The following is a 25,342-nucleotide window of genomic DNA, read 5'->3' on the forward strand; positions in this document are numbered from 1 at the left end:
TTGAACTTCAGAAGGCCTTTGACAAAGTGACACACAGGCTGCTTCCCAAGTTGAGAGCCCATGGTATTACAGGAAAGTTACTAACATGGTTAGAGCATTGGCTAATTGGTAGGAGGCAGCGAGTGGGAATAAAAGGATCCCTTTCTGGTTGGCTGTCAGTGACTAGTGGTATTCCGCAGGGGTTGGTGTTGGGGCTGTTTCTTTTTACGCTGTATATCAATAATTGAGATGATGGAATAGATGGCTTTGTTGCCAATTTTGCAGATGATAGAAAGATTGGTGGAAGGATAGTGTTGAGGAAACAGGTAGGCTGCAGAAGGACTTAAACAGATTAGGCTAATGGGTAGGGAAGTGGCAAATGAAATACAATGTTGGAAAATGCATGGTAATGCATTTTGGTAGTAGAAATAAATGTGCAGACTATTTTCTAACTGGGGAGAGCATGCAAAAATGTGAGATACTAAGAGACTTGGGAGTCATTGTGCAGAACACCCTAAAAGTTAACTTGAAGGTTGAGTAGGTGGTAAGGAAGAAAACTGCATCCTTGCATTCATATAAAGAGTTGAATGTGAGAGCAGGAATTTGATGCTGAAGCTTTATAAGGCACTGGTGAGGCCTCACTTTGAGTATTGTGAACAGTTTTGGGCTCTTCATCTAAGAAAAGATGTGCTAAAATTGGAGAGGGTCCAGAGGAGGTTCACAAGGATGATTCTGGGAATGAAAGGGTTATCATACAAGCCATATTTGATGGCTCCTGGTCTGTACTTGTTGGATGAGAGAGGATATTACCGAAACCTTTTGATGTGGAAAGGATGTTTCCCATGGTGGGGGAGTCTAGGACAAGAAGGCACAGCCGCAGTATAGAAGGGTGTCCATATAAAACAGAGATGTGGAGAAATTTCTTTAGCCAGAAAGTGGTGAATTTATGGCATTTGTTATATCATGCAGCTGTGGAAGCCAGGTCATTGGGTGTATTTAAGGCGAAGCTTGATTAAACATGGCATCAAAGGCCTTGCATGGGGTACCTTATCAAATGCCTTGCTGAAACCCATATACACTACATCTACTGCTCTTCCTTCATCAATGTGCTTAGTCACATCCTCAAAAAATTCAATCAGGCTCATAAGGCACGACCTGCCCTTGACAAAGCCATACTGACTATTCCTAATTATATCATACCTCTCCAAATGTTCATAAATCCTGCCTCTCAGGATCTTCTCCATCAACTTACCAACCACTGAAGTAAGACTCTGTGGTCTATAATTTCCTGGGCTATCTCTACTCCCTTTCTTGAATAAAGGAACAACATCCGCAACCCTTCAATCCTTCGGTACCTCTCCTGTCCCCATTGATGATGCAAAGATCATCGGCAGAGGCTCAGCCAACTCCTCCCTTGCCTCCCACAGTAGCCTGGGGTATATCTGGTTCCGTTCCCAATGGCTTATCTGACTTGATGCTTTCCAAAAACTCCAGCACATCCTCTTTCTTAATATCTACATGCTCAAGCTTTTCAGTCTGCTGCAAGTCATCACTACAATCACCAAGATCCTTTTCCATAGTGAATACTGAAGTAAAGTATTCATTAAGTGCCTCTGCTATTTCCTCTGGTTCCATACACTTTCCCACTGTCACACATTATAGTTCCTATTCTTTCACGTCTTATCCTCTTGCTCTTCACATACTTGAAGAATGCCTTAGAGTTTTCCTTAATCCTGCCCACCAAGGCCTTCTCATGGCCCCTTCTGGCTTTCCTAATTTCCTTCTTAAACTCCTTCCTGTTAGTCTTATAATCTTCTAGATCTCTAACATTACCTAGCTCTCTGAACCTTTTGTAAGCATTTCTTTTCTTCTGGACTAGATTTATTATAGCCTTTGTACACCACGGTTCCTGCATCCTACCATACCATAAATTCACCGCCCTTTGGCTAAAGAAATTTTTTCGTATCACTGTTTTGAAAGGACGCCCCTCTCCTGAGGCTGTGCCCTCTTGTCCTAAACTCTCCCACCATGGGAAACATCCTTGCCATATCCACTCTGTCCAGGCCTTTCAACATTCGAGAAGTTTCAATGAGATCCCCCCTCATCCTTTTGAATTCCAGTGAGTACAAACCCAGAGCCATCAAATGTTCCTAGTGTGACAACACTTTCATTCCTGGAATCATTCTTGTGAACCTCCTCTGGACCCTCTCCAATGCCAGCACATCTTTTCTAAGATGAGGGGCCCAAAACTGTTCACAATACTCAAGCTGAGGCCTCACCAGTGCCTTATAAAGCCTCAGCATCACATCCCTGCTCTTGTATTCTAGACCTCTTGAAATGAATGCTAACATGGCATTTGCCTTCCTCACCACTGACTCAACGGGCAAGTTAACTTACAGGGTGTTCTGCACAAGGACTCCCAAGTCCCTCTGCATCTCAGATTCTTGGATTTTCTTCTCATTTAGAAAATATTCCGCACATTTATTTCTACTATCAAAGTGCATTCTCACTTTGTATTTTCCAACATTGTATTTCATTTTCCACTTTCTTGCCCATTCTCCTAATCTGTCTAAGTCCCTCTGCATCCTACCTGTTTCCTCAACACCACCTGCCCCTCCATCAATCTTCATGTCATCTGCAAACTTGGCAACAAAGCCATCCATTCCATCATCTAAATCATTTATATACAGCATAAAAAGAGGTTGAGGAGGGGAAAATAAGGATCAGCCATGGTGGAATGGTGGAGCAGTCTCTGTGGGCCTAACGGCCTAATCGCCTAATTCTGCTCCTCTGTCTTATGGTGTTATGGTCTTATTTCCAGCCGCCTTGACATTTGATCTGATGTTGGAATCCTGGGAGACTCGCAGCCTCCCTGATAACCATGTCTGCATCAGTTACTCTGAGCTGCAGCTCCTCAGAGAACGTATGGAGCTGCTGCTCCTTGACTTTCAGCTCATACAGGACAGTGAGGCGGTGATCGATAGGAGCTACAGGCAGGTAGTTGGCCCTAGGTTACAGGGGACATGTAACTGGGTGACTGTCTGGAGAAGGAAGGTAAGTGGGCAGCCAGTGCAGAATACCCCTGTAGCTGTTGCCCTCGATAGTAAGTATACCACTTTAGAAATTGTTGAGGGGACAACCTATCCCGGGAGAGCACAGCAACCAGGTCTCTGGCACTGAGTCTGGAGCTGTGGCTCAGAAGAGAAGAGAGGTGAAGATGATCACACTGGTGATAAGAGACTGGTAATCAGAGGAACAGAGATGAGATTATGTGTGCAAGATAGAGACACTCGGATAATATGAAGCCTCCCAGGTGCTCAGGTCGGGGATTTCTAGTATCGGGTGCACGGCATTCTAAAGGGGGAGGGAGAGTAGCCAGAGGCCTTGTGCATCTTGAACTAATGACAAAGGTAGGACAGGTGAGGAGGTCCCTGAGAGAGATTTTGGGGAGTTAGGTAGAAAGCTGAAAAAGAATGTTGAATTGCTACACAACAACAAGTGTAAGAATAGGATAGTTTTGCAGATGAATGTGTGGCTGAGGAACTGGTGCAAGGGGAATTGGTTCAGATTTATGGATCACTGGGATCTTTTCTGGGGAAGGTATGACCTGTACAAAAGGGAAGGGTTACACCCACCCGGGGGGAACCAATATCCTTATGGGCAAGTGATTGTTAACCACAAGATCTGACTCCAGGTGTGGTCCTTTGCTGCTGGTACTTTTACAGGGTTGCGTGTACGTAACAGGAGGATCAGAAGGATCTTGGGGTCTGAGTCCATAGGACACTCAAAGCTGCTGTGCAGGTTGACTCTGTGGTTAAGAAGGTGTACGGTGCATTGGCCTTCATCAATCGTGGGATTGAGTTTAAGAGCAGAGAGGTACTGTTACAGCTATATAAGACCCTAGTCAGAAGCTTCTTGGGGTACTGTGCTCAGTTCTGGTCACCTCACTACAGGAAGGATGTGGAAACTACAGAAAGTGTGCAGAGGAGATTTATAAGGATGTTGCCTGGATTGGGGAGCATGCCTTATGAGAACAGGTTGCGTGAACTCGGCCTTTTCTCCTTAGAGCGATGGAGGATGAGAGGTGACCTGATAGAGGTGTATAAGATAATGAGAGGCATTGATCGTGTGGATAGTCGGAGGCTTTTTCCCAGGGCTGAAATGGCTAACATGAGAGGGCACAGTTTTAAGGTACTTGGAAGTAGGTACAGAGGAGATGTCAGGGGTAAGTTTTTTTTACTCAGAGAGTGGTGAGTGCATGGAATGGGCTGCCAGTGATGGTGGAGGCAGATACGATAGGGTCTTTTAAGAGACTCCTGGATAGGTACATGGAACTTGGTAGACAACAGCAGAATCATTATCTGGTGTCTGGTGGACAACAGTAGAGTGATGGTCTGGTGTCTGGTGCACAACAACACAGTGATGGTCTGGTGTCTGATGGACAACAACAGAGTGATGGTCCAGTGTCTGATGGACAACTGTAAAGTAAAGGTCTGGAGTCTGATGGAGAACAACAGAGTGATGGTCTGGTGTCTGATGGACAACAGCAGAGTGATGGTCTGGTGTCTGATGGACAACAACAGAGTGATGGTCTGGAGTCTGATGGACATCAAAGAGTGATGGTCTGGAGTCTGATGGACAACAACAGAGTGATGGTCTGGTGTCTGATGGACAACAGCAGAGTGATGGTCTGGTGACTGATGGACAACAACAGAGTGATGGTCTGGAGTCTGACAGACAACAACAGAGTGATGGTCTGCTGTCTGATGGACATCAAAGAGTGATGGTCTGGTGTCTGATGGACAATGGCAGAGTGATGGTCCAGTGTCTGATGGCCCACAACAGAGTGATGGCCTGGTATGAGGTGGAAAACAGTAGCATGATAGTCTGGTGTCTGCTATCTGGTGAACCATAGACTGACACAATTTCTCCACCTCTTCCCACAGATATTTTTATACCAAGAGTATTGACATCAACCTGTCTTCAGTGAAGTGTATCCACAGACTGGCTTCAGACTATGGTGTGACTGCTATCCGTGATTACTGCGATAAACTCTTCTACAAACTCCTACCCCAGGACCCGTCTTTCCAACACCAGCTGGAACTGTACAACTATGCAGAGGCAGTCAAGGACCCCCTTCTGAAGGAGATCTGCATGGAGTTCTTTGCCTGGAACTGTGAGTTGTTGATCCAAACTCCAACGTGGTTTGAACTCAGCGACGATCAGCTCAACACCCTGCTGCTGAGGTCAGATCTTGTCATCTGGAATGAGCTGACCCTGTTCAAAGCTGTGGAGAGCTGGATTATCAATAAGAAGAAAACACAGCTCACGCACGAACTGATGGATAAAATTCGTTTCCATATGATCTCACCCGAGGACCTCGCCAAGATCCAGCTGCAGTCTTTACTTTATGAAGAACACGACAGCTTCTTCCTGAAGAGATTCCTGAAAGCCTTTGAGTTCCACTCTGTCTCCGTGGAACAGCTGAACGGAGATAGACATGTGTCCGACCTTGAGCTTGAGCCCCGAATTTACACATCCTCGGAGTGGAGTGCACCCCTCCACGTTGACAGGAGTAGCTTGGTCCACAGCTCCTCAAATTCTTTCTACAATGGTTACCAGTACGTCCATCAGGTCAGCTTCACCCAACCATCCTCGCCCACCATCTCCTTCCAGACCAGCCAGTACACCAGCTCATTCTATGCTGCTGACAAGGTAGTTTGGACAGCATATTACCATCTGAATGCTCAAAGCTGCAAGAGCAGCAACGTGCCGTGTCCCTACACTATCTACCCCATTGCCACGCTGCACGGGACTGGCCACAGCAAAGACAGCCACATCCGCTACTACAACAAGGTCCTGCTTCTCTGTAGCAACCACTATGTCTCCTACGTGCACGATGTGAAGGAGAGCAGTGCGCTGATGCCGTCCTTTAAGGGACAAGGCCTCTTCTTCTTCGGCTGTGAGTCTGGCCTTTTCTCCACGCTCAGGTTCATCGTCAGACCTGTGTACAAGTGAAACTCCCAATCTACTGATTACACTTCACCACTCAAATGGATTACACAGTATGCTGTCACACTCTACTGATTACACCACACTCTGTTGCGCTCTACTGATTACACCACTCTCGCTCTGTAGTGATTACACCGCACTCTGTCACTCTGTAGTGATTACACTGCATTCTGTCACTCAGTAGTGAGTACACCGCACTGTTACTCTGTAGTGATTACACCACACTCTGTTACTCTTGTAGTGATTACACCAAACTCTGTCACTCTGTAGTGATTACAACACTTTCTGTTATTCTGTAGTGATTACATCAAACTCTGTTACTCTGTAGTTATTACACAGCACTCTGTAGTGATTACACTGCACTCTGTCACACTTTATAGTGATTACACCGCACCCTGTCATTCTGTAGTGATTACACCGCACTCTGTTACTCTGTAGTGATTACAACAAACTCTGTCACTCTGTAGTGATTACACTGCACTCTGTCACTCTGTAGTGATTACACCTCACACTGTCATTCTGTAGTGATTACATCACACTCTGTCACTCTGTAGTGATTACACCGCACTCTGTCACTCTGTAGTGATTACACCTCACACTGTCATTCTGTAGTGATTACACCACACTCTGTTACTCTGTAGTGATTACACCGTACTCTCTCTCTCTGTAGTGATTACACCGCACTCTCTCTCTCTGTAGTGATTACACCGCACTCTGTCACTCTGTAGTGATTACACCGCACTCTGTCGCTCTGTAGTGATTACACCGCACTCTGTCGCTCTGTAGTGATTACACCGCACTCTGTCGCTCTGTAGTGATTACACCTCACTCTGTCACTCTGTAGTTATTACACTGTACTCTGTCACTCTGTAGTGATTACAACACACTCGTTCACACTCTACTGATTACGCCGCACACTGCCGCTCTGCACTGATTACGCCGCACTCTATCACACTCCACTGATGACATAAAAACATAGAAAACCTACAGCACAATACAGGCCCTTCGGCCCTCAATGCTGTGCCGAACATGTTCTTACTTTATAAGTTACCTCGGGTTCCCCATAGCCCTCTATTTTTGTAAGCTCCATGTACCCATCCAGGAGTCTCTTAAAAGACCCGACCCTATCGTATCCACCTCCACCACCATCGCTGGCAGCCCATTCCACGCACTCACCACTCCCTGTATGAAAAAACTTACCCCGACATCTCCTCTGTACCTATCTCCAAGCACCTGAAAACTGTGCCTTCTCGTGTGAGACATTTCAGCCCAGGGAAAAAGCCTCTGACTATCCCAGGCACAATGTCAGATGGAACGCCATTGAGAATACTTTCCAGCCACTTACAGTGCTCTTGGCAGTTCCCAACACAGTTTGCTAATGACATTACATGGCACTATGTACTGACAGCCATAGACTGGCACAGCCCAGAAACAGTGCCTTCCACCCTCTGTCTGCATACTGACCACCAGCTACCTATGCAGAATAAACACGCTGCTTTATGGATATCTCTGTCTTGCTGATCAGAGTGTTTGACCTTATCTGCCTCCACTCTCCCCTCAGGAAACTTGCTCCTGAATTCTACCACCATCAGCATGAGACAATTCCTCACAAACCTCCTCAAACCCTCTTCCTCATAATATTGAGGTTTTACCCTCTTGTCCTCGACACCTCTGTGATCATAAGCTTTCTTATTATCAGCAGTCATGGGAGTGCCAGTTCAATTCCTGCTGCTGTCTGCAAGCTGTCCCTGTCACTGGGTGGGTTTACTCCCGCATACCACAGAATTACGGGTTCCGGTTAGTAAGATGTGGGCATGCTAAGTTTGTGCTGGATGTGTGGTGACACCTGCGGACTGCTCAGCACACCTCGCTGATTATCTGATTTGACTCAAATGACGCTGTAAGTTTCAATGTGTTTGTGACAAATAAAACAAATCCTTATCGTTTCTCTATCTTATAATTGTATACACCTCTGTCATCAAGTCACAGTGTTGTCAAGTACGGGGACAGGCCACTTCGGCCTGGCATGTCCAAGCTAACTACGGTACTGGCCCCATTTACCCACATGTGGTGTGTAGCCCCAGGTAACACTGATCCTCCCATTGTACCAGCTCCCAAAGCATAAGAAATGCAAGCTTATCCCATCATTATGAAAGGAGGTAAAATGATAGTGAATGTATCCGCAGTGCTGGATGAGGAGTTGACGATTTGCTAGGGCCCTGACAGATCTATAAATCTTCACTGGCCACAGGGAAGTGTCAGATGAGTGGCAGAGACTACCTGTGGTCTCTATATTCCAGAAGGATAATGGCAATGAGGCAAATAATTAATGTCAGTGCCAGGTAAGCTATTGGAAATCACTTTGTGAGTCCACACTTGGAAAAGCTGGAATTCGTCAAAAAGCAGCGTACACAAAATTCAGGCAGCACCTGTGGAAGAGAATAAACAGAAACACTTTGGTCAGAGACCCTTCGCCAGGACTGAAAGTAAAGGGGGAAGAAGACCAAGCTGGCAGGTGAGACCAGGTGATGGGGAAAGGTGAGTGTGGGGTGTGGACGAATTGAAAAGATAGGAGGTGGTAGGCAGAAAAGAAAAAGACTGAAGAAGGAAGTTGATAGGAGAGTGGACCACGAGTGGAAGGGAGGGAGGAGGGGCACCAGAGGGAGGTGATGGGCAGGTGGGGTGGGGGTAAGAGAAAGGGTGAGCAGGGAGCCGGAATGAGGAAGCATAAAAGAGCGGGGGGGGGGGGGAAATTACCAGAAGTTAGAGAATTCAATTTTAATGCCATAAAGTTGGAGGCTACTCTGACTGAATATGAGGTGTTGATCCTCCAACCTGAAAGTGACATCATCGTGCTGTTTGACATTTCCACTCTTCCACAGGCTTTTTGATAAGCCATTGAATGAGAACCTGGTTCGGAAGTTGCAGACCAGAGAGAACTCATCAACTAGGGGGTCTCAGCGGGCAGTGGGGGGGCGGATCAGGAGCAAACGGGCTGTGTTTCAGATTTCAGGACATTGATTGCTGATGTGCCACAGGGATGGGCTCTGTGTCCCTTGCTGTTTGTCATGCACATCGACGCTTGGCCTGAAAATGTGAGTGTGTCCTCTGTCCTCAATCTTTTTCCTGACAGGGGCCTGAACAGTCCCTCATCAGCCAGTACTACCTCATCCTGCTAGCCTTTCCCTCCACTCTAACCGGTACAGGAAGGAGGTAGAGAGCCGAGAGGCATGGTGTCAAAACAACATTTACCTCAATGACAGCAAAACAAAAGAGCAGGTCATTGATTTCAGGAACTGGGCCAAGTACATGCCCATTGCCCCCACCCCCTCACCCCCACCCCCAATCTGGTGGAGATGGCGCAGATGATTGAGAGCTTGAAGACTGAGAGGATTCACCCTGTCTGAGCCCCTCACGATTCTCTCCCCCTCTATAGAGTTACTGCTCGATCTCATAGAGCAGGGGTCCCCAACCTTTTTTGCACTGCGGACTGGTCTAATATTGACAATATCCTTGCGGACCTGCCGATTTTTTTTTTTCCCTGAAAATCATTTTTGACGATTCTGTTCGGGGGGGGGGGTGTTAATCACGACCAGAATATGGGTGATAAGTGGCTAAATCACTCAATTTCATTTCTAAAAGGGTTTATCTAATGAATTTAATATTAAACACACAGCGCATATTTTCCTCGCATGAATATAGTGATAAGTCAATTAGCAGGGGAGGACAGGGGAGCTTGAAGTAAGTGTTGAACGAACTTCCACTAGAAGTGGTAGAGGCAGGTTCGATATTATCATTTAAAGTTAAATTGGATAGGTATATGGGCTGAGTGCAGGTCGGTGGGACTAGGTGAGAGTAGCGTTCGGCACGGATCAGAAGGGCAAAGATGGCTTGTTTCCGCGCTGTAATTGTTATATGGTTATATAAGTAAATCAATAGCATCATAATATTTTAAGTAACGTTTGGATATTAAACACACAGCACATATTTCCCCCATATGAACATATAAAATCATTGCAACGCACCAATATCGCTGAATCAGTGGGAGCCCTGGGCTTGTTTCCCTGCAACATCGAGGGGTGATGGGAGACAGCGATACTCGAACGGGATTCCTTATGTCCAGTCTATTCCGCGATTTAGTTTTCGTTGCATCCATTGCAGAGATATGTTGGAAATGGAAGCAACGTTTTCAGTGCTTTCATGGCTATCTCAGGATATTCAGCCTTGACTTTGATCTAGAATGCCGGCAGATATGTTATGTCAAACATACTTTTCAGCCCACCGCCATTTGCAAGCTCGAGGAGTTGACCTCCTTCCCGCGCTGACATGGATGACGCGCGGGTCATGACCTCGCATGTTAATGGCTCAACAGTGGCTGTGACAGGGAATGAAGAAAGGGAGGTTGGCTCACAAATAGAGAAAGCTTGGAGACAATGAAAAAGGGAGGATAGGCAGGTGATAGAGAAGGGACGCGTTCAGACCGACGGTTTGAGATGTGTCTATTTTAATGCGAGGAGTATTATGGATAAAGCGGATGAGCTTAGAGCATGGATCAGTACTTGGAGCTATGATGTTGTGGCCATTACAGAGACTTGGATGTTGTAGGGGCAGGAATGGCTACTTCAAGTGCCAGGATTTAGATGTTTCAGAAAGGACAGGGAGGGAGGCAAAAGAGGTGGGGGCGTGGCACTGTTGATCAGAGATAGTGTAACTGCGGCAGAAAAGGAGGAAGTCATGGAGGGATTGTCTACGGAGTCTCTGTGGGTGGAAGTTAGGAATAGAAAGGATTCAATAAGTCTGTTGGGTGTTTTTTTTATAGACCACCCAATGGTAACAGGGACATCGAGGAGCAGATAGGGAGACAGATTCTGGAAAGGAGCAATAATAACAAGGTTGTTGTGGTGGGAGATTTTAATTTCCCAAATATTGATTGGCGTTACCCTAGAGTGAGGAATTTAGAAGGGGTGAAGTTTCTTAGTGTGTTCAGGAAGGTTTCTTGACGCAATATTTAGAGGAGAGGCTGTACTTGATCTGGTACTGGGAAATGAACCTTGTCAGGTCTCTCAGTGGGAGAGTATTTGAGAGATAGTGATCACAATTCTATCTCTTTTACCATAGCATTGGAAGGGATAGGAACAGACAAGTTAGGGAAATATTTAATTGGAGTAAGGGGAAATATGAGGCTATCAGGCAGGACCTTGGAAGCATAAATTGGAAATAAATGTTCTCAGGGAAATGTACGGAAGAAATGTGGCAAATATTCAGGGGATATTTGCGTGGAGTTCTGCGTAGATATGTTCCAATGAGACGGAAAGGATGGTAGGGTACAGGAACTGTGATGTACAAAGGCTGTTGTAAATCCAGTCAAGAAGAAAAGAAAAACAAAAAGTTCAAAAAACTAGATAATGATAGAGATCTAGAAGATTGTAAGGCGAGCAGGAAGGAGCTTAAGAATGAAATTAGGAGAGTCAGAAGGGGCCATGAGAAGGCCTTGGCAGACAGATTCAGGAAGACCCCAAGGCATTCTACAAATACGTGAAGAGCAAGAGGATAAGATGTGAAAGAATAGGACCAATCAAGTGCGACAGTGGAGAAGTGTGTACAGAACCGGAAGAGATAGCAGAGGTGCTTAATGAATACTTTGCTTCAGTATTCACTATGGAAAAGGATCTTGGTGATTGTAGGGATGACTTACAGCGGACTGAAAAGCTTGAGCATGTAGATATTAAGGAAGAGGATGTGCTGGAGCTTTTGGAAAGCATCAAGTTGGATAAGTCACCGGGACCGGATGGGATGTACCCCAGGCTACTGTGGGAAGCGAGGGAGGAGATTGCTGAGCCTCTGGCGATGATCTTTGCATCATCAATGGGGACGGGAGAGGTTCTGGAGGATTGGAGGGTTGTAGATGTTGTTCCCTTATTCAAGAAAGGGAGTAGAGATAGCCCAGGAAATTATAGGCCAGTGAGTCTTACTTCAGTGGTTGGTAAATTGATGGAGAAGATCCTGAGAGGCAGGATTTATGAACATTTGGAGAGGCATGATATGATTAGGAATAGTCAGAATGACTTTTCAAAGACAGATCGTGCCTTATGAGCCTGATTGAATTTTTTGATGATGTAACTAAACACATTGATGAAGGAAGAGCAGTAGATGTAGTGTATATGGATTTCAGCAAGGCATTTGATAAGGTACCCCAAGCAAGGCTTATTGAGAAAGGAGGCATGGGATCCAAGGGGACATTGCTTTGTGGATCCAGAACTGGCTTGCAAACAGAAGGCAAAGAGTGGTTGTAGACGAGTATATTCTGCGTGGAGGCCGGTGACCAGTGGTGTGCCTCAGAGATCTGTTCTGGGACCCCTTCTCTTCGTGATTTTTATAAATGACCTGGATGAGGAAGTGGAGGGATGGGTTAGTAAATTTGCTGATGACACAAAGGTTGGGGGTGTTGTGCATAGTGTGGAGGGTTGTCAGAGGTTACAGTGGGACATTGATAGGATGCAAAAGTGGGCTGAGAAGTGGCAGATGGAGTTCAACCCAGTTAAGTGTGAGGTGGTTCATTCTGGTAGGTCAAATATGATGGTAGAATATAATATTAATGGTAAGATTCTTGGCAGTGTGGAGGGTCAGAGGGATCTTGGGGTCCAAGTCCATAGGACACTCAAAGCTGCTGTGCAGGTTGACTCTGTGGTTAAGAAGGCATATGGTGCATTGGCCTTCATCAATGGTGGGATTGAGGTTAAGAGCCAAGAGGTAATGTTGCAGCTATATAGGACCCTGGTCAGGCCCCACTTGGAGTACTGTGCTCAATTCTGGTCGCCTCACTATAGGAAGGACGTGGAAACCATAGAGAGGGTGCAGAGGAGATTTACAAGGATGTTGCCTGGATTGGGGAGCATGCTTTATGAGAATAGGTTGAGTGAACTCGGCCTTTTCTCCTCGGAGCGACAGAGGATGAGAGGTGACCTGATAGAGGTGTACAAGATAATGAGAGGCATTTATCATGTGGATAGGCAGAGTCTTTTTCCCAGGGCTGAAATGGCTAGCACGAGAGAGAATAGTTTTAAGCTGCTTGGAAGCAGGTACAGAGGAGGTGTCGGGGTAAGTTTTTAACGCAGAGAGTGGTGAGTGCATGGAATGGGCTGTTGGCGGTGGTGGTGGAGTTGGAAATGCTAGGGTCTTTACAGAGACTCCTGGATGGACACATGAAGCTTATAAAAATAGAGGGCTATGGGTAAGCCTCAGTAGTTCTAAGGTAGCGACGTGTTCAGCACAGCTTTGTGGGCCGAAGGGTCTGTATTGTGCTGTAGGTTTTCTATGTTTCAATCATTCTTAGTGACAAGTGAAGTGCTGGAAGATTGGAGGATAGCTAATGTTATTCTGCTGTTTAAGAAAGGCTCTAAAACTAAACCAGGTTATTATAGCTGGTGGGTCTGATATCAGCAGTGGGAAATTTGTTGGAAGATAAATTTAAGGGACTGGATATATGAGTATCTGGATAGACATGGACTGATTAAACATGGCTTTGTACGTGGTATGTTATGTCTAAACAACCTTATAGTTTTTTGAGGAAGTTACCAGGAAAGTTGAAGAAGTCTGGGCAGTGGACGTTGTCTACATGGACTTCAGTAAGGCATTTGAGAAGGTCCTGCAAGAGAGGTTGGTCAAGAAGTTTCGGTCACCAGGCATTCAGGATGAGCTGATAACTTGGAGTAGACATTGGCTTTGTGGGAGAAGCCAGAGTGGTTGTAGATGGTCAACTTCTTTCCCCATTCTCCTGAGCTGTGTAAGTTCTTCTGTCGCCTCTCGACTTCCTCAAAACTACCTGGCCATCCACCTATTTTCATATCGTCTGCAAATTTTGCAACAAAGCCATCAATTCCATCATCCAAATCATTGACAAATGTGTATCAGAATCCTTCCCAACACACCCCTGTGAAAGACCACTAATCACCGGCAGCCTGCCAGAAAAGGCTACCTTTATTCCCACCCTTTGCTTCCTGCCAATCAACCACAGCTGTATCCATGCTAAAATCTTTCCTGTAATACCATGGGCTCCTTGCTTGTAAGCAGCTTCATGTGTGGCACCTTGCCAAAGGACTTCTAAAAATCCAAGTACACAAAGTAAACCGATTCTCCTTTGTCTATCCTGCTTGTTGTTTCTTCAAAGCATTCCAACAGATTTGTCAGGCAAGATTTTCCCTTCAGGAAACCAGACCCTGTCCTATTTTAAACAAGAGAAAATCTGCAGATGCTGGAAATCTTGACAACACACACAAAATGCTTGAGGAACTCAGCAGGCCAGGCAGCATCTATGGAAAAAAGTACAGTCAACGTTTTGACTCTTTTCCATAGATGCTGCCTGGCCTGCTGTGTTCCTCCATGGTTTTGTGTGTGTGGCCTACTTCATGATGCTGCTCCAACTACCCTGAGACCTCCAACAGTCAGCTCCAACCACTGAGCTCAGGGTAATTGACCTGTAAATTCCTTTCTTCTGCCTCTCTACTTTCTTGAAGAGTGGAGAAGAAAAGAAAAGCTTACCAAAGGTTCACAAAACTAGGTAACGATAGAGATGTAGAAGATTATAAGGCTAGTAGGAAGGAGCTTAAGAATGAAATGGAAATGCCTTGGCAGACAGGGTTAAGGAAAACCCCAAGGCATTCTACAAGTATGTGAAGAGCAAGAAGATAAGACGTGAAAGAATAGAACCAATCAAGTGTGACAGTGGAAAAGTGTGTATGGAACTGGAGGAGATGGCAGAGGTACTTAATGAATATTTGCTTCAGTATTCACTACGGAAAAGAATCTTGGTGATTGTAGGGATGACGTACAGCGGACTGAAAAGCTTGAGCATGTAGATATTAAGAAAGAGGATGTGCTGGAGCTTTTGGAAAGCATCAAGTCAGAGAAGCCACTGGGAATGGAACCAGATGTACCCCAGGCTACTGTGGGAGGTGAGGGAGTAGAATGTTGAGCCTCTGGCAATAATCTTTGCATCATCAATGAGGATGGGAGAGGTTCCAGAGGATTGCGGATGTTGTTCCCTTATTCAAGAAAGGGAGTAGAGATAGCCCGAGTAATTATAGACCAATGAGTCTTACTTCAGTGGTTGGTAAGTTGATGGAGAAGATCCTGAGAGGCAGGATTTATGAAAATTTGGAGAGGCATAATATGATTAGGAATAGTCAGCATGGTTTGTCAAAGACAGATCGTGCCTTATGAGCCTGATTGAATTTTTTGAGAATGTGACTAAACACATTGATGAAGGAAGAGCAGTAGATGTAGTGTATATGGATTTCAGCAAGGCATTTGATAAGGTACCCCATGCAAGGCTTATTGAGAAAGTATGGAGGCATGGGATCCAAGGGGACATTGCTTTGTGGATCCAGAACTGGCTTGCCTAGAGAAGGCAAAGAGTGGTTGTAGATGGGTCATATTCTGCATGGAGGTCGGTGACCAGTGATGTGCCTCAGGGATCTGTTCTGGGACCCCTACTCTTCGTGATTTTTATAAATGACCTGGATGAGGAAGTGGAGGGATGTGTTAGTAAATTTGCTGATGACACAAAGGTTGGGGGTGTTGTGGATAGTGTGGAGGGCTGTCAGAGGTTACAGCGGGACATTGATAGGATGCAAAACTGTGCTGAGAAGTGGCAGATGGAGTTCAACACAGATAAGTGTGAGATGGTTCATTTTGGTAGGTCAACTATGATGGCAGAATATAGTATTAATGGTAAGACTCTTGGCAGTGTGGAGGATCAGAGGGATCTTGGGGTCCAAGTCCATAGGACACTCAAAGCTGCTGTGCGGGTTGACTCTGTGGTTAAGAAGGCATATGGTGCATTGGCCTTCATCAATCGTGGGTTTGAATTTAGGAGCCGAGAGGTAATGTTACAGCTCCATAGGACCCTGGTCAGGCCCCACTTGGAGTACTGTGCTCAGTTCTGGTCACCTCACTACAGGAAGGATGTGGAAACCATAGAAAGGGTGCAGAGGAGATTTACAAAGATGTTGCCTGGATTTGGGAGCATGCCTTATGAGAAAAGTTTGAGTGAACCCGACCTTTTCTCCTTGGAGCGACAGAGGATGAGAGGTGACTTGATAGAGGTGTATAAGATGATGAGAGACATTGATCGTGTGGATAGTCAGAGGCTTTTCCCCAGGGCTAAAATGGCTAGCACAGGAGGGCACAGTTTTAAAGTGGTTGGAATTAGGTACAGAGGAGACGTCTGTGATAAGTCTTTTGCGCAGAGAGTGGTGAGTGCATGGAATGGGCTGCCGGCGATGGTGGTGGGGGCGGATATGATAGTCTTTTAAGATTCTCTTGGACATAGTCATACTTTATTGATCCCGGGTGAAGTTGGTTAAATTTCCATGTTAAAGCTCCATGTACATGGAGCTTAGAAAAATAGAGGGCTATGGGTAACCCTCAATAATTTCTAAGGTAAGGACATGTTTGGGACAGCATTGTGGGCTGAAGGAGCTGTATTGTGCTGTAGGTTTTCTATGTTTTATGTTTCTAACTGTAGGAATGGTGATGTTAAACACTAAGCTGTACTCAATAAACAGCATCCTGGCAAATGTACTTGTATTGTCCCGGTGCCTATCAGCTTGTTCAGGTCAGACTCTGCTGAACATTGGAAGCTGGCATTTACCCATGAAGTGCCACTTTTTCTACACCGGGAACCCTTGCTTACGAGATCAGTAGGAGGCTCATTTATCACAGCACCGCCACGGCGGAGGTGGCACCGGAGGTGAGGGAGAGAGGCCGGCGTCCTGCTGAGGTTGAGATGGCGTACTAATGGGCCGCTGCTCCCTAGCGTACTCCTGGTTAACTTTCAGTCCCTGGACAGTAAGCTGTGGGAACTGAGAGCCAGAATCTCTTATCAGCGGGAAACAAAGGAATGTAACGTTTTCTGCTTTGTGTAGACCTGGCTGACGGAGGAGATACCGGATCACCATATACCATATCCGGGTGGACAGTTCAAAAATCTCTCTGGGAAGAGTAAAGGAGGAGAGGTATGTTTCACGGTCAATAATGTTTGGTGCGACCCCTGGAATGTGCAAGCCCTCAAATCCTTTTATTCCCCAGATCTGGAGTACCTGGTGCTGCTGTGTAGGCCTTTCTGGCTGCCCAGGAAGGTCACAGCTGATATCATAACAGCGGTGTACATTCCACTGCAGGCTGACACTGACCTGGCTCTCAAGGAACTGTACGAGGCCATCAACATGCTGGAGACTGCACACCCAGAGGCTGCCCTCATCGTTGCTGGTGACTTTAATAGATCGTCGCTCTCTAAAATCTCTCCAAAATTTTGCCAACACATCCAGGTGAAGACACGTGAGATAGCACACTCAACCACTGCTACTCTCCCCTTCTGCAATGTTTACAAAATGCCCCTCTGCCCACCGTTTGGAAAATCAGATCAATCGTCCATCTTGCTTCTGCTGAGGTACAGGCAGCAGCTGAAACAAGAGGCAGTCATAGTTAAAACCATCCAGTTGGTCCTATGCTACAGGACTGCTTTGATGACATCAACTGGAATCTCTTTCGTGATGAGGATGTCTCCAGGTTTACAGAAGGGGTCACGCGCTTCATCCGGAAGTGCATCGAGGATATTGTCCCCCAGAAATCGGTCAGGGTCTACCCAAACCAGAAACCCTGGATCAACAGTTCTGTGTGAGCAGCACTTATCGCGCGAGACAGAGCTGACATTGCCGGTAATCAGCAGGAGCCTCAAGAAATGCAGCTACGATCTGTGCAAAGTCATGAAGGCAGTGAAATGACAATACAGGGACAAGATCCGGACACAACTCTCCACCGACAACACATACAGCTTATGCAAGGTCTGCACATCATCGCAGACTTCAAAGCTAAGCACAGTGGTGCTGCTGACATTGCCACCTCTCTCCCAGATGAGGTAAATCTTTTTTACGCTTGTTTCGATGTGGCCAACACTGAGCCCGCGAGGAGAGCCACTGAGGCGACTTGCACCTTGGTCGTCTCTGAGGCTGAAGTACGCAGATGTTTCCAACGAGTGGACAGTCACGAGGCTGCGGGACCGGACGGCGTCCCAGGGCGGGTACTCAGGATGTGCGTGGCACAACTGGCAGGTGTGTTTACAGACATTTTTAATCTCTCCCTCTCCCAGTGTAGAGTGCCCTCCTGCTTCAAAACATCCACCGTTATTCCTGTACCTAGGAAACCAAGGTAACATGCCTGAACGACTAGCGTCCTGTCGCACTCACCTCGATAGTAAGCAACTGCTTTGAGAGGCTGGTCAAGGATTACATCTGCAGCTTGCTACCACCCACACTGGGCCCCCTACAATTCGCCTACCGACACAACCGCTCGACAGATGACGCAATAGCCTCTGTTCTACACACCGTGCTTACACTTCTGGAGAAGAAGGATGCTTATGTGAGAATGCTGTTCTTGAACGACAGTTCAGCATTCAACATCATAATTCCCTCCAGGCTCGACAAGAAGCTTAAAGACCTCAGTCTTCAGCTTACCTTGTACAGCTGATTCCTGTACACTGCTCCAATCTGTTAATTAAACTTGCTGACGACACTACACTGATTGACCTATTCTCAAATAATAATGTGGCAGCCTACAGAGATGAAGTCATCACCCTGACACAGTGGTGTCAAGAAAACAACTTCTCCCTCAATGTTGCAAAAACAAAGGAGCTGGTTGTGGACTCCAGGAGGAATGGAGATGGGCTAGCCCTTATTGACATTAATGAATCTGGGGTTGAGAGGGTGAACAGCTCTAAGTTCCTTGGCATACAATACACCGAGGATCTCACGTGATCTGTACATACCAGCTGGGTCACAACAGCACCTCTTTCACCTCAGACAGTTGAGGAAGTTTGGCATGAGTCTCCAAATCCTAAGAACTTTCTACAGGGGAACAATTGAGAGCATCCTGACTGTCTGCATCGCTGCCTGGTATGGGAACTGTACTTCCCTCAATTACAGGATTCTGCAGAGAGTGATGTGGACAGCCTAGCACAGCTGTAGATGTGAACTTCCCACTATTCAGGACATTTACAAAGACAGGTGCATAAAAAGGGCCCAAAAGATCATTGGGGAATAGTGTTATCCCAACCACAAACTGTTCCTGCTGCTACCGTCCAGGAAACGGTACCGCAGCATAAAAGCCAGGACCAACAGACTCCGGGACAGCTTCTTCCACCAGGCCATCAGACTGATTAATTCATACTGATACAGTTGTATTTCTATGTTATATTGAGTATCCCATTGTACATACTATTTAGTACAAATTACTATAAATTGCACATTGCACATTTAGATGGAGATGTAACATAAAGATTTTTACTCATGTATGTGAAGGATGTAAGAAATATGGTTAATTCAATTCTATGCTAAGGCTGCATGAAAAGCCAATTAAGATCGTGTCTGCTATTGACCGATTATGGAAATAGGCAAATTGCAGTGGGTCCAGATCCTGGCTGAGGAAGGAGTTGATTCTAGCCATAACTAACATTTCAAAACATTTCATCACCATAGATTGAGTGCTACGTTGGAAGGACAAACCAACGTAGAACATACAGGGTTAATGGTAAGGCACTGAGGAGTGCAGTGGAACAGAGGGATCTGGGAATACAGATACAAAATTCCCTAAACGTGGCGTCACAGGGTCGAAAGGAGAGCTTTTGGTACATTGGCCTTTATTAATCAAAGTATTGAGTATAAGAGCTGGAATGTTATGATGAGGTTGTATAAGGCATTGGTGAGGCCGAATCTGGAGTATTGTGTTCAGTTTTGGTCACCAAATTACAGGAAGGATATAAATAAGGTTGAAAGAGTGCAGAGAAGGTTTACAAGGATGTTGCCGGGACTTGAGAAACTCAGTTACAGAGAAAGGTTGAATAGGTTGGGACTTTATTCCCTGGAGCGTAGAAGAATGAGGGGAGATTTGATAGAGGTATATAAAATTATGATGGGTATAGATAGAGTGAATGCAAGCAGGCTTTTTCCACTGAGGCAAGGGGAGAAAAAAACCAGAGGACATGGGTTTAGGGTGAGGGGGGAAAAGTTTAAAGGGAACATTGGGGGGGGGGGCTTCTTCACACAGAGAGTGGTGGGAGTATGGAATGAGCTGCCAGATGAGGTGGTAAATGCGGGTTTTTTAACACTTAAGAATAAATTGGACAGATACATGGATGGGAGGTGTATGGAGGGATATGGTCTGTGTGCAGGTCAGTGGGACTAGACAGAAAATGGTTAGGCACAGCCAAGAAGGGCCAAAGGGCCTGTTTCTGTGCTGTAGTTTCTATGGTATGGTTTCTATGGTTACTGGACGATCATCATTAAGGCAGCTCACCCTGCTGTTCTTGAGTACCAGAGTAACTGTTGCCCTTTTGAAGCAGGGAGGAACTTCTGACTATAGTAATGAGAAATTGAACACCCCCACCAGTTGGTTGGCAAAGGTTAACAGGTACTCTATCGGAGTCGGTGGGTGAAATGGTTAGAGCCTCTGTACGATGGGATACTTGACCATTCTGGAGCAACTGGACATAAGACTGCTGATGTGAGTCGAGTATAACCTTGGGTGATCAAGTGCAGAGCTGGGAATTCAAATAAACAGGATATTCAGCCCCTGGGACCAGGAGGGAGGAAGCAACTGAGGGTAAATCGTGAGCCCTGATAACAGGGAGCAAAGAGGACTGTTAGACTCGTACTGAGATAATTGACATGTCTTTTAAACGATTGATCATGTACTGACTGTGGGATGCCAAACAAAGTTATGTGAAGTTGTTTGTCTTGCAGCATAATTATGAGCTTGGTATAACCTGAAAATCAGAGTTCTGGTGGTGGCGGAGACTGCTGCAGACTCTCCATGATATCATGTTAATAAGCTCTTAAAACAAATCTCGAAGTCACTCTGGTGTTCTTCGTGTTTCCACGACAGGGCGGGTTAGGGTTCACTTTGTGAGGGTTCACCCTCTTGAAAGCCTGACGTCAGCCTCCAAGACAGAGATCACAGTGTCACCTGGTGCTGTAGGGATCCTCATAGCTTTAACTTTATTCTCCCTTTCAAAGCCAGCATAAAAGGCATTGAGTTCATCTTGGAGTAAAGCATCACCACCATTCATGATTTGTTGGGTTTCTCTTTGTAGGAAGTAATGGACTGCAATCCCTGCCAGAGTTGACGTGCATCCAATGTCACCTCCAGCCTTGCACGGAATTGTTCCTTCACTCTTGAAATAGCCCGCCGCAAGTCGTACCTGGCTTTCTTGTACAGACCTGGGTCACCAGACTTGAATGCCACAGATCTAGCCCTCAACAGATGACTATAGGAGGAAGAGGGATGTTCTGTTGAAGTTTATAAGATGGCAGTGTGGCCTAATTTGGAGAATTGTGTGCAGGGTCAGTCACCTACCTGGTTCATCCAGGACCTGTGATTTAGGTATGCACAATAAGTTCTTATGGACACACACTCATCCTCACGGGTTTAATGAAGTCAGTGACAGCTGCAGCAGACTCACTCAGACTCAAAGCCGAATCCCTGAATACAGTCCAGTCCACTGATTCAAAGCAATCCTGTAGGCGCTCCTTGTCCGTACCTTCTTGGTCCTCACTACTGATACTGTGGTCTTCAGTCTCTGCCTATACTTAGGAGTAAAAGTACAGGCAAAGTGTGGGTGTGTAAGTGCTCTTAATGGTGGTGTACCAATGGTCCAGTGTGTTGGTTCCTCTGATTCTACAAGTCATTTGTTGTTAATAATTATTTTTGCTGGCCTGGCTTTCAAGCTAGCACATTGCGGGTCTGTGGTATAATCCCTTCAGAGTGATTGGCAGAACTCAAAAATTAGAAAGGTGCAATGTGAATTCAGTGGATGAGCCCCCTCCCCCTTATGTCCCCGTGCTCCAAGGAAAAAAAATTGGAGCCCCCAATTTCTCCCTCAGTCCCTCACGTGTAGGCAACATGTTTGTAAATATTTCCTGTTGTAGGGTGACCTCCCCATCTCCTCCCATCTATCACCTCCCAGCTCCTCACATCATCCACCTCACCCACATATTCCTTCCTCTGGTTTTCCTCCCCATCTCCTTCCCTTTATTCCACGCTCCACTGTGCTCTCCTCTCAGATTCCATCATCTTCAGACCGCTAAGCTTCTGACATCACCCACCCGCACCCCGCAATCCACACATCAGCAGCCAACTCCTGTCCTTCTACTAACCCCTCTGTATGTGGATTATCATTAAGAAAACCCATGGTACATTGGCCTTCATAAATCAAAGGTTTGTCCACAGGAGATGGGATGTTCTGTTGAAGTTTATAAGACATCGGTGTGACCTAATTTGGAGTATTCTGTGTAGTTTCAGTCAACTACCTACTGAAAAGATGTAAACAAGGTTGAAAGAGTACAGCGAATACTTACAAGCATGTTGCTGAGTCTGGAGGACATGAGTTATAAGGAAAGATTGAGTGGAGTAGGACTTTATTCCTTGGAACATACAAGATTGTGGGGAGATTTGCTGGAGGTATGCGCAATTCTGAGGGGTATAGATAGAGTAAATGCAAGCAGCCCTTTCCACTGAGGTTGGGGGAAACTACAATTAGAGGTCATGGGTCAGGAGTACATTCAGCCAGAGACTCATTCCACCGAGATGCAACACAGAGCGTCATAGGAAGTCATTCCTGCCTGTGGCCATCAAACTTTACAACTCCTCCCTTGGAGGGTCAGACACCCTGAGCCAATAGGCTGGTCCTGGACTTACTTCCTGGCATAATTTACATATTACTATTTAACTATTTATGGTTTTATTACTATTTATTATTTATGGTGCAACTGTAATGAAAACCAGTTTCCCCCGGGATCAGTAAAGTGTGACTGTGACTAGAAGGGTGAAAGGCTGAAGTGAACATGAGAGGAATCTTCTTCACTCAGAGGGTCGTGAGAATGTGGAATGAGCCACCAGCACAACTGGTGTGTGCAGGCTTGATGACAACTTTTAAGAGCTGTTTGGAAAGCGATGTGGATGAGAGAAGAATGACGTGCCTTAGTCCGGGTGCAGGGCAATGGGACTAAACAGTTTAAATGGCTTGGTACGGACTAGACGGACCAAGGGGCCTGTTTCCGTGCTGTACGTTCCTCTGGTTTATGATTATATTTCCCTTCTACCTTTCAGTGGTCTCAACATGAAACAACTGTTGATTCTCTCTTACAGATGCAGCCTGGGTTTCTCACACACTTTGTGTGTTTCTGTCTGACCCCACTGGGTTTATCCCACACTTTGTGTGATGCCCCAATATCTGAAGTTTGATATCTCAGGGAGATTTTTTGTGCTCTCCCTGTTTTCAGTCTTCACTGGTGATTGTTTTTCGGTTAAATACCTGCGTATTTAACTGAAAAACAGTCAGGGACAGTCAGCATGGCTTTGTGAAGGGCAGATCGTGTCTAACAAGCCTGATTGAGTTCTTTGAGGAGGTGACCAGACATATTGATGAGGGTAGTGCAGTGGATGTGATCTATATGAATTTTAGTAAGGCATTTGACAAGGTTCCACACGGTAGGCTTATTCGGAAAGTTAGAAGGCATGGGATCCAGGGAAGTTTGGCCAGGTGAATTCAGAATTGGCTTGCCTGCAGAAGGCAGAGGGTCGTGGTGGAGGGAGTACATTCAGATTGGAGGATTGCGACTAGTCGTGTCCCACAAGGATCTGTTCTGGAACCTCTACTTTTCGTGACTTTTATTAACGACCTCGATGTGGGGGTAGGAGGGTGGATTGGCAAGTTTGCAGATGACACAAATGTTGGTGGTGTTGTAGATAGTGCAGAGGATTGTCAAAGATTGCAGAGAGACATTCGTAGGATGCAGAAGTGGGCTGAGAAGTGGAAGATGGAGTTCAACCTGGAGAAATGTGAGGTGGTGCACTTTGGAAGGACAAACTCCAAGGCAGAGTACAAAGTAAATGGCAGGATACTTGGTAGTGTGGAGGAGCAGAGGGACCTGCGGGTACATGTCAACAGATCCCTGAAAGTTGCTTCACAGGTGGATAGGGTAGTTAAGAAAGCTTATGGGGTGTTAGCTTTCATAAGTCGAGGGATAGAGTTTAAGAGTCGCGATGTAATGATGCAGCTCTATAAATCTCTGGTTAGGCCACACTTGGAGAACTGTGTCCAGTTCTGGTCGCCTCACTACAGGAAGGATGTGGAAGCATTGGAAAGGGTACAGAGGAGATTTACCAGGATGCTGCCTGGTTTAGAGAGTATGGATTATGATCAGAGATTAAGGGAGCTAGGGCTTTACTCTTTGGAGAGAAGGAGGATGAGAGAAGACATGACAGAGGTGTACAAGATAATAAGAGGAATAGATAGAGTGGATAGCCAGCGCCTCTTCCCCAGGGCACCACTGCTCAATACAAGAGGACATGGCTTTAAGGTAAGGGGTGGGAAGTTCAAGAGGGATATTAGAGAAAGGTTTTTTACTCAGAGAGTGGTTGGTGCGTGGAATGCACTGCCTGAGTCAGTGGTGGAGGCAGATACACCAGTGAAGTTTAAGAGACTACCAGACAGGTATATAGAGGAATTTAAGGTGGGCGCTTATATGAAAGGCAGGATTTGAGGGTCAGCACAACATTGTGGAGCAAAGGGCCTGTACTGTGCTGTACTATTCTATGTTTTATGTATACCTCAGATAATCATCTGGCTGACTACTTGTCATGTTCCACAGCTCCCAGCCCTGGAGTTCTGCGGACATCAGCGACAGCAGTGGTGGTCAACACTCAGCCTGACGGCCACAACACTGCTCCTGTTCCCTTTGAAGAACCAAGAGTCCAAATCTAAAGCTTAACATGATAATTTATTTTGGATTAAAGATATAAGCATCTGCATTAAATTTCCAGATATTGTGAATGAAAACTTCTGAGTCAAACCATTCACTTGGCTTTCAGTGCATCTCAACAACATGGCATAAAGTGCAGTAGCAGTGACATTGTGGCAGACACTGTCTGATAGAAGTGACGTGACGAAACCTTCATTCTCTCAGGGACTGCATCGTTTGTCTGCAAATCGTCACATCACTTCAACACATGGAGGAGTGGCCATTAATTTTAAAATGTTAAATTCTTATCCACACAGGAAGAAACGAAACAGGTCAACAAATGCTACAGAAGAAGTGCCAGACAAAACTGTCCTTGCATGGCACTAGGGAACTGCCGTGAACACTGACGTCAGGGAGTGATGGGTCAGAGGTGAGGATGCGGATACTCATTGACGGTGACCACCCAGAAAATGGCTTCACCAGCCAGTGAATACAAACAGAAACCCCCACACCCACCGACACTGACACAGAAAAACCCCCACACCCACTGACACCGA

At 45.9% G+C, this 25,342-nt stretch overlaps 1 protein-coding gene across 1 annotated transcript in view; it reads left to right on the top strand.

Annotated features, from left to right (window-relative positions):
- LOC140197109 (galectin-3-binding protein-like) overlaps positions 1–5,997 on the top strand; it is a 54,656-nt gene extending 48,659 nt beyond the window's left edge. Inside the window, exon 6 of the mRNA XM_072257024.1 lies at positions 4,926–5,997. Within this exon, the coding sequence (XP_072113125.1) occupies positions 4,926–5,997 (1,072 nt within the window). The remainder of the gene's footprint in view (positions 1–4,925) is intronic.
- The last annotated feature ends 19,345 nt before the right edge of the window (positions 5,998–25,342 follow it).

The sequence above is a fragment of the Mobula birostris genome, chromosome 4 (assembly GCF_030028105.1).
Source record: "Mobula birostris isolate sMobBir1 chromosome 4, sMobBir1.hap1, whole genome shotgun sequence".
Lineage (NCBI taxonomy): Eukaryota > Metazoa > Chordata > Chondrichthyes > Myliobatiformes > Myliobatidae > Mobula > Mobula birostris.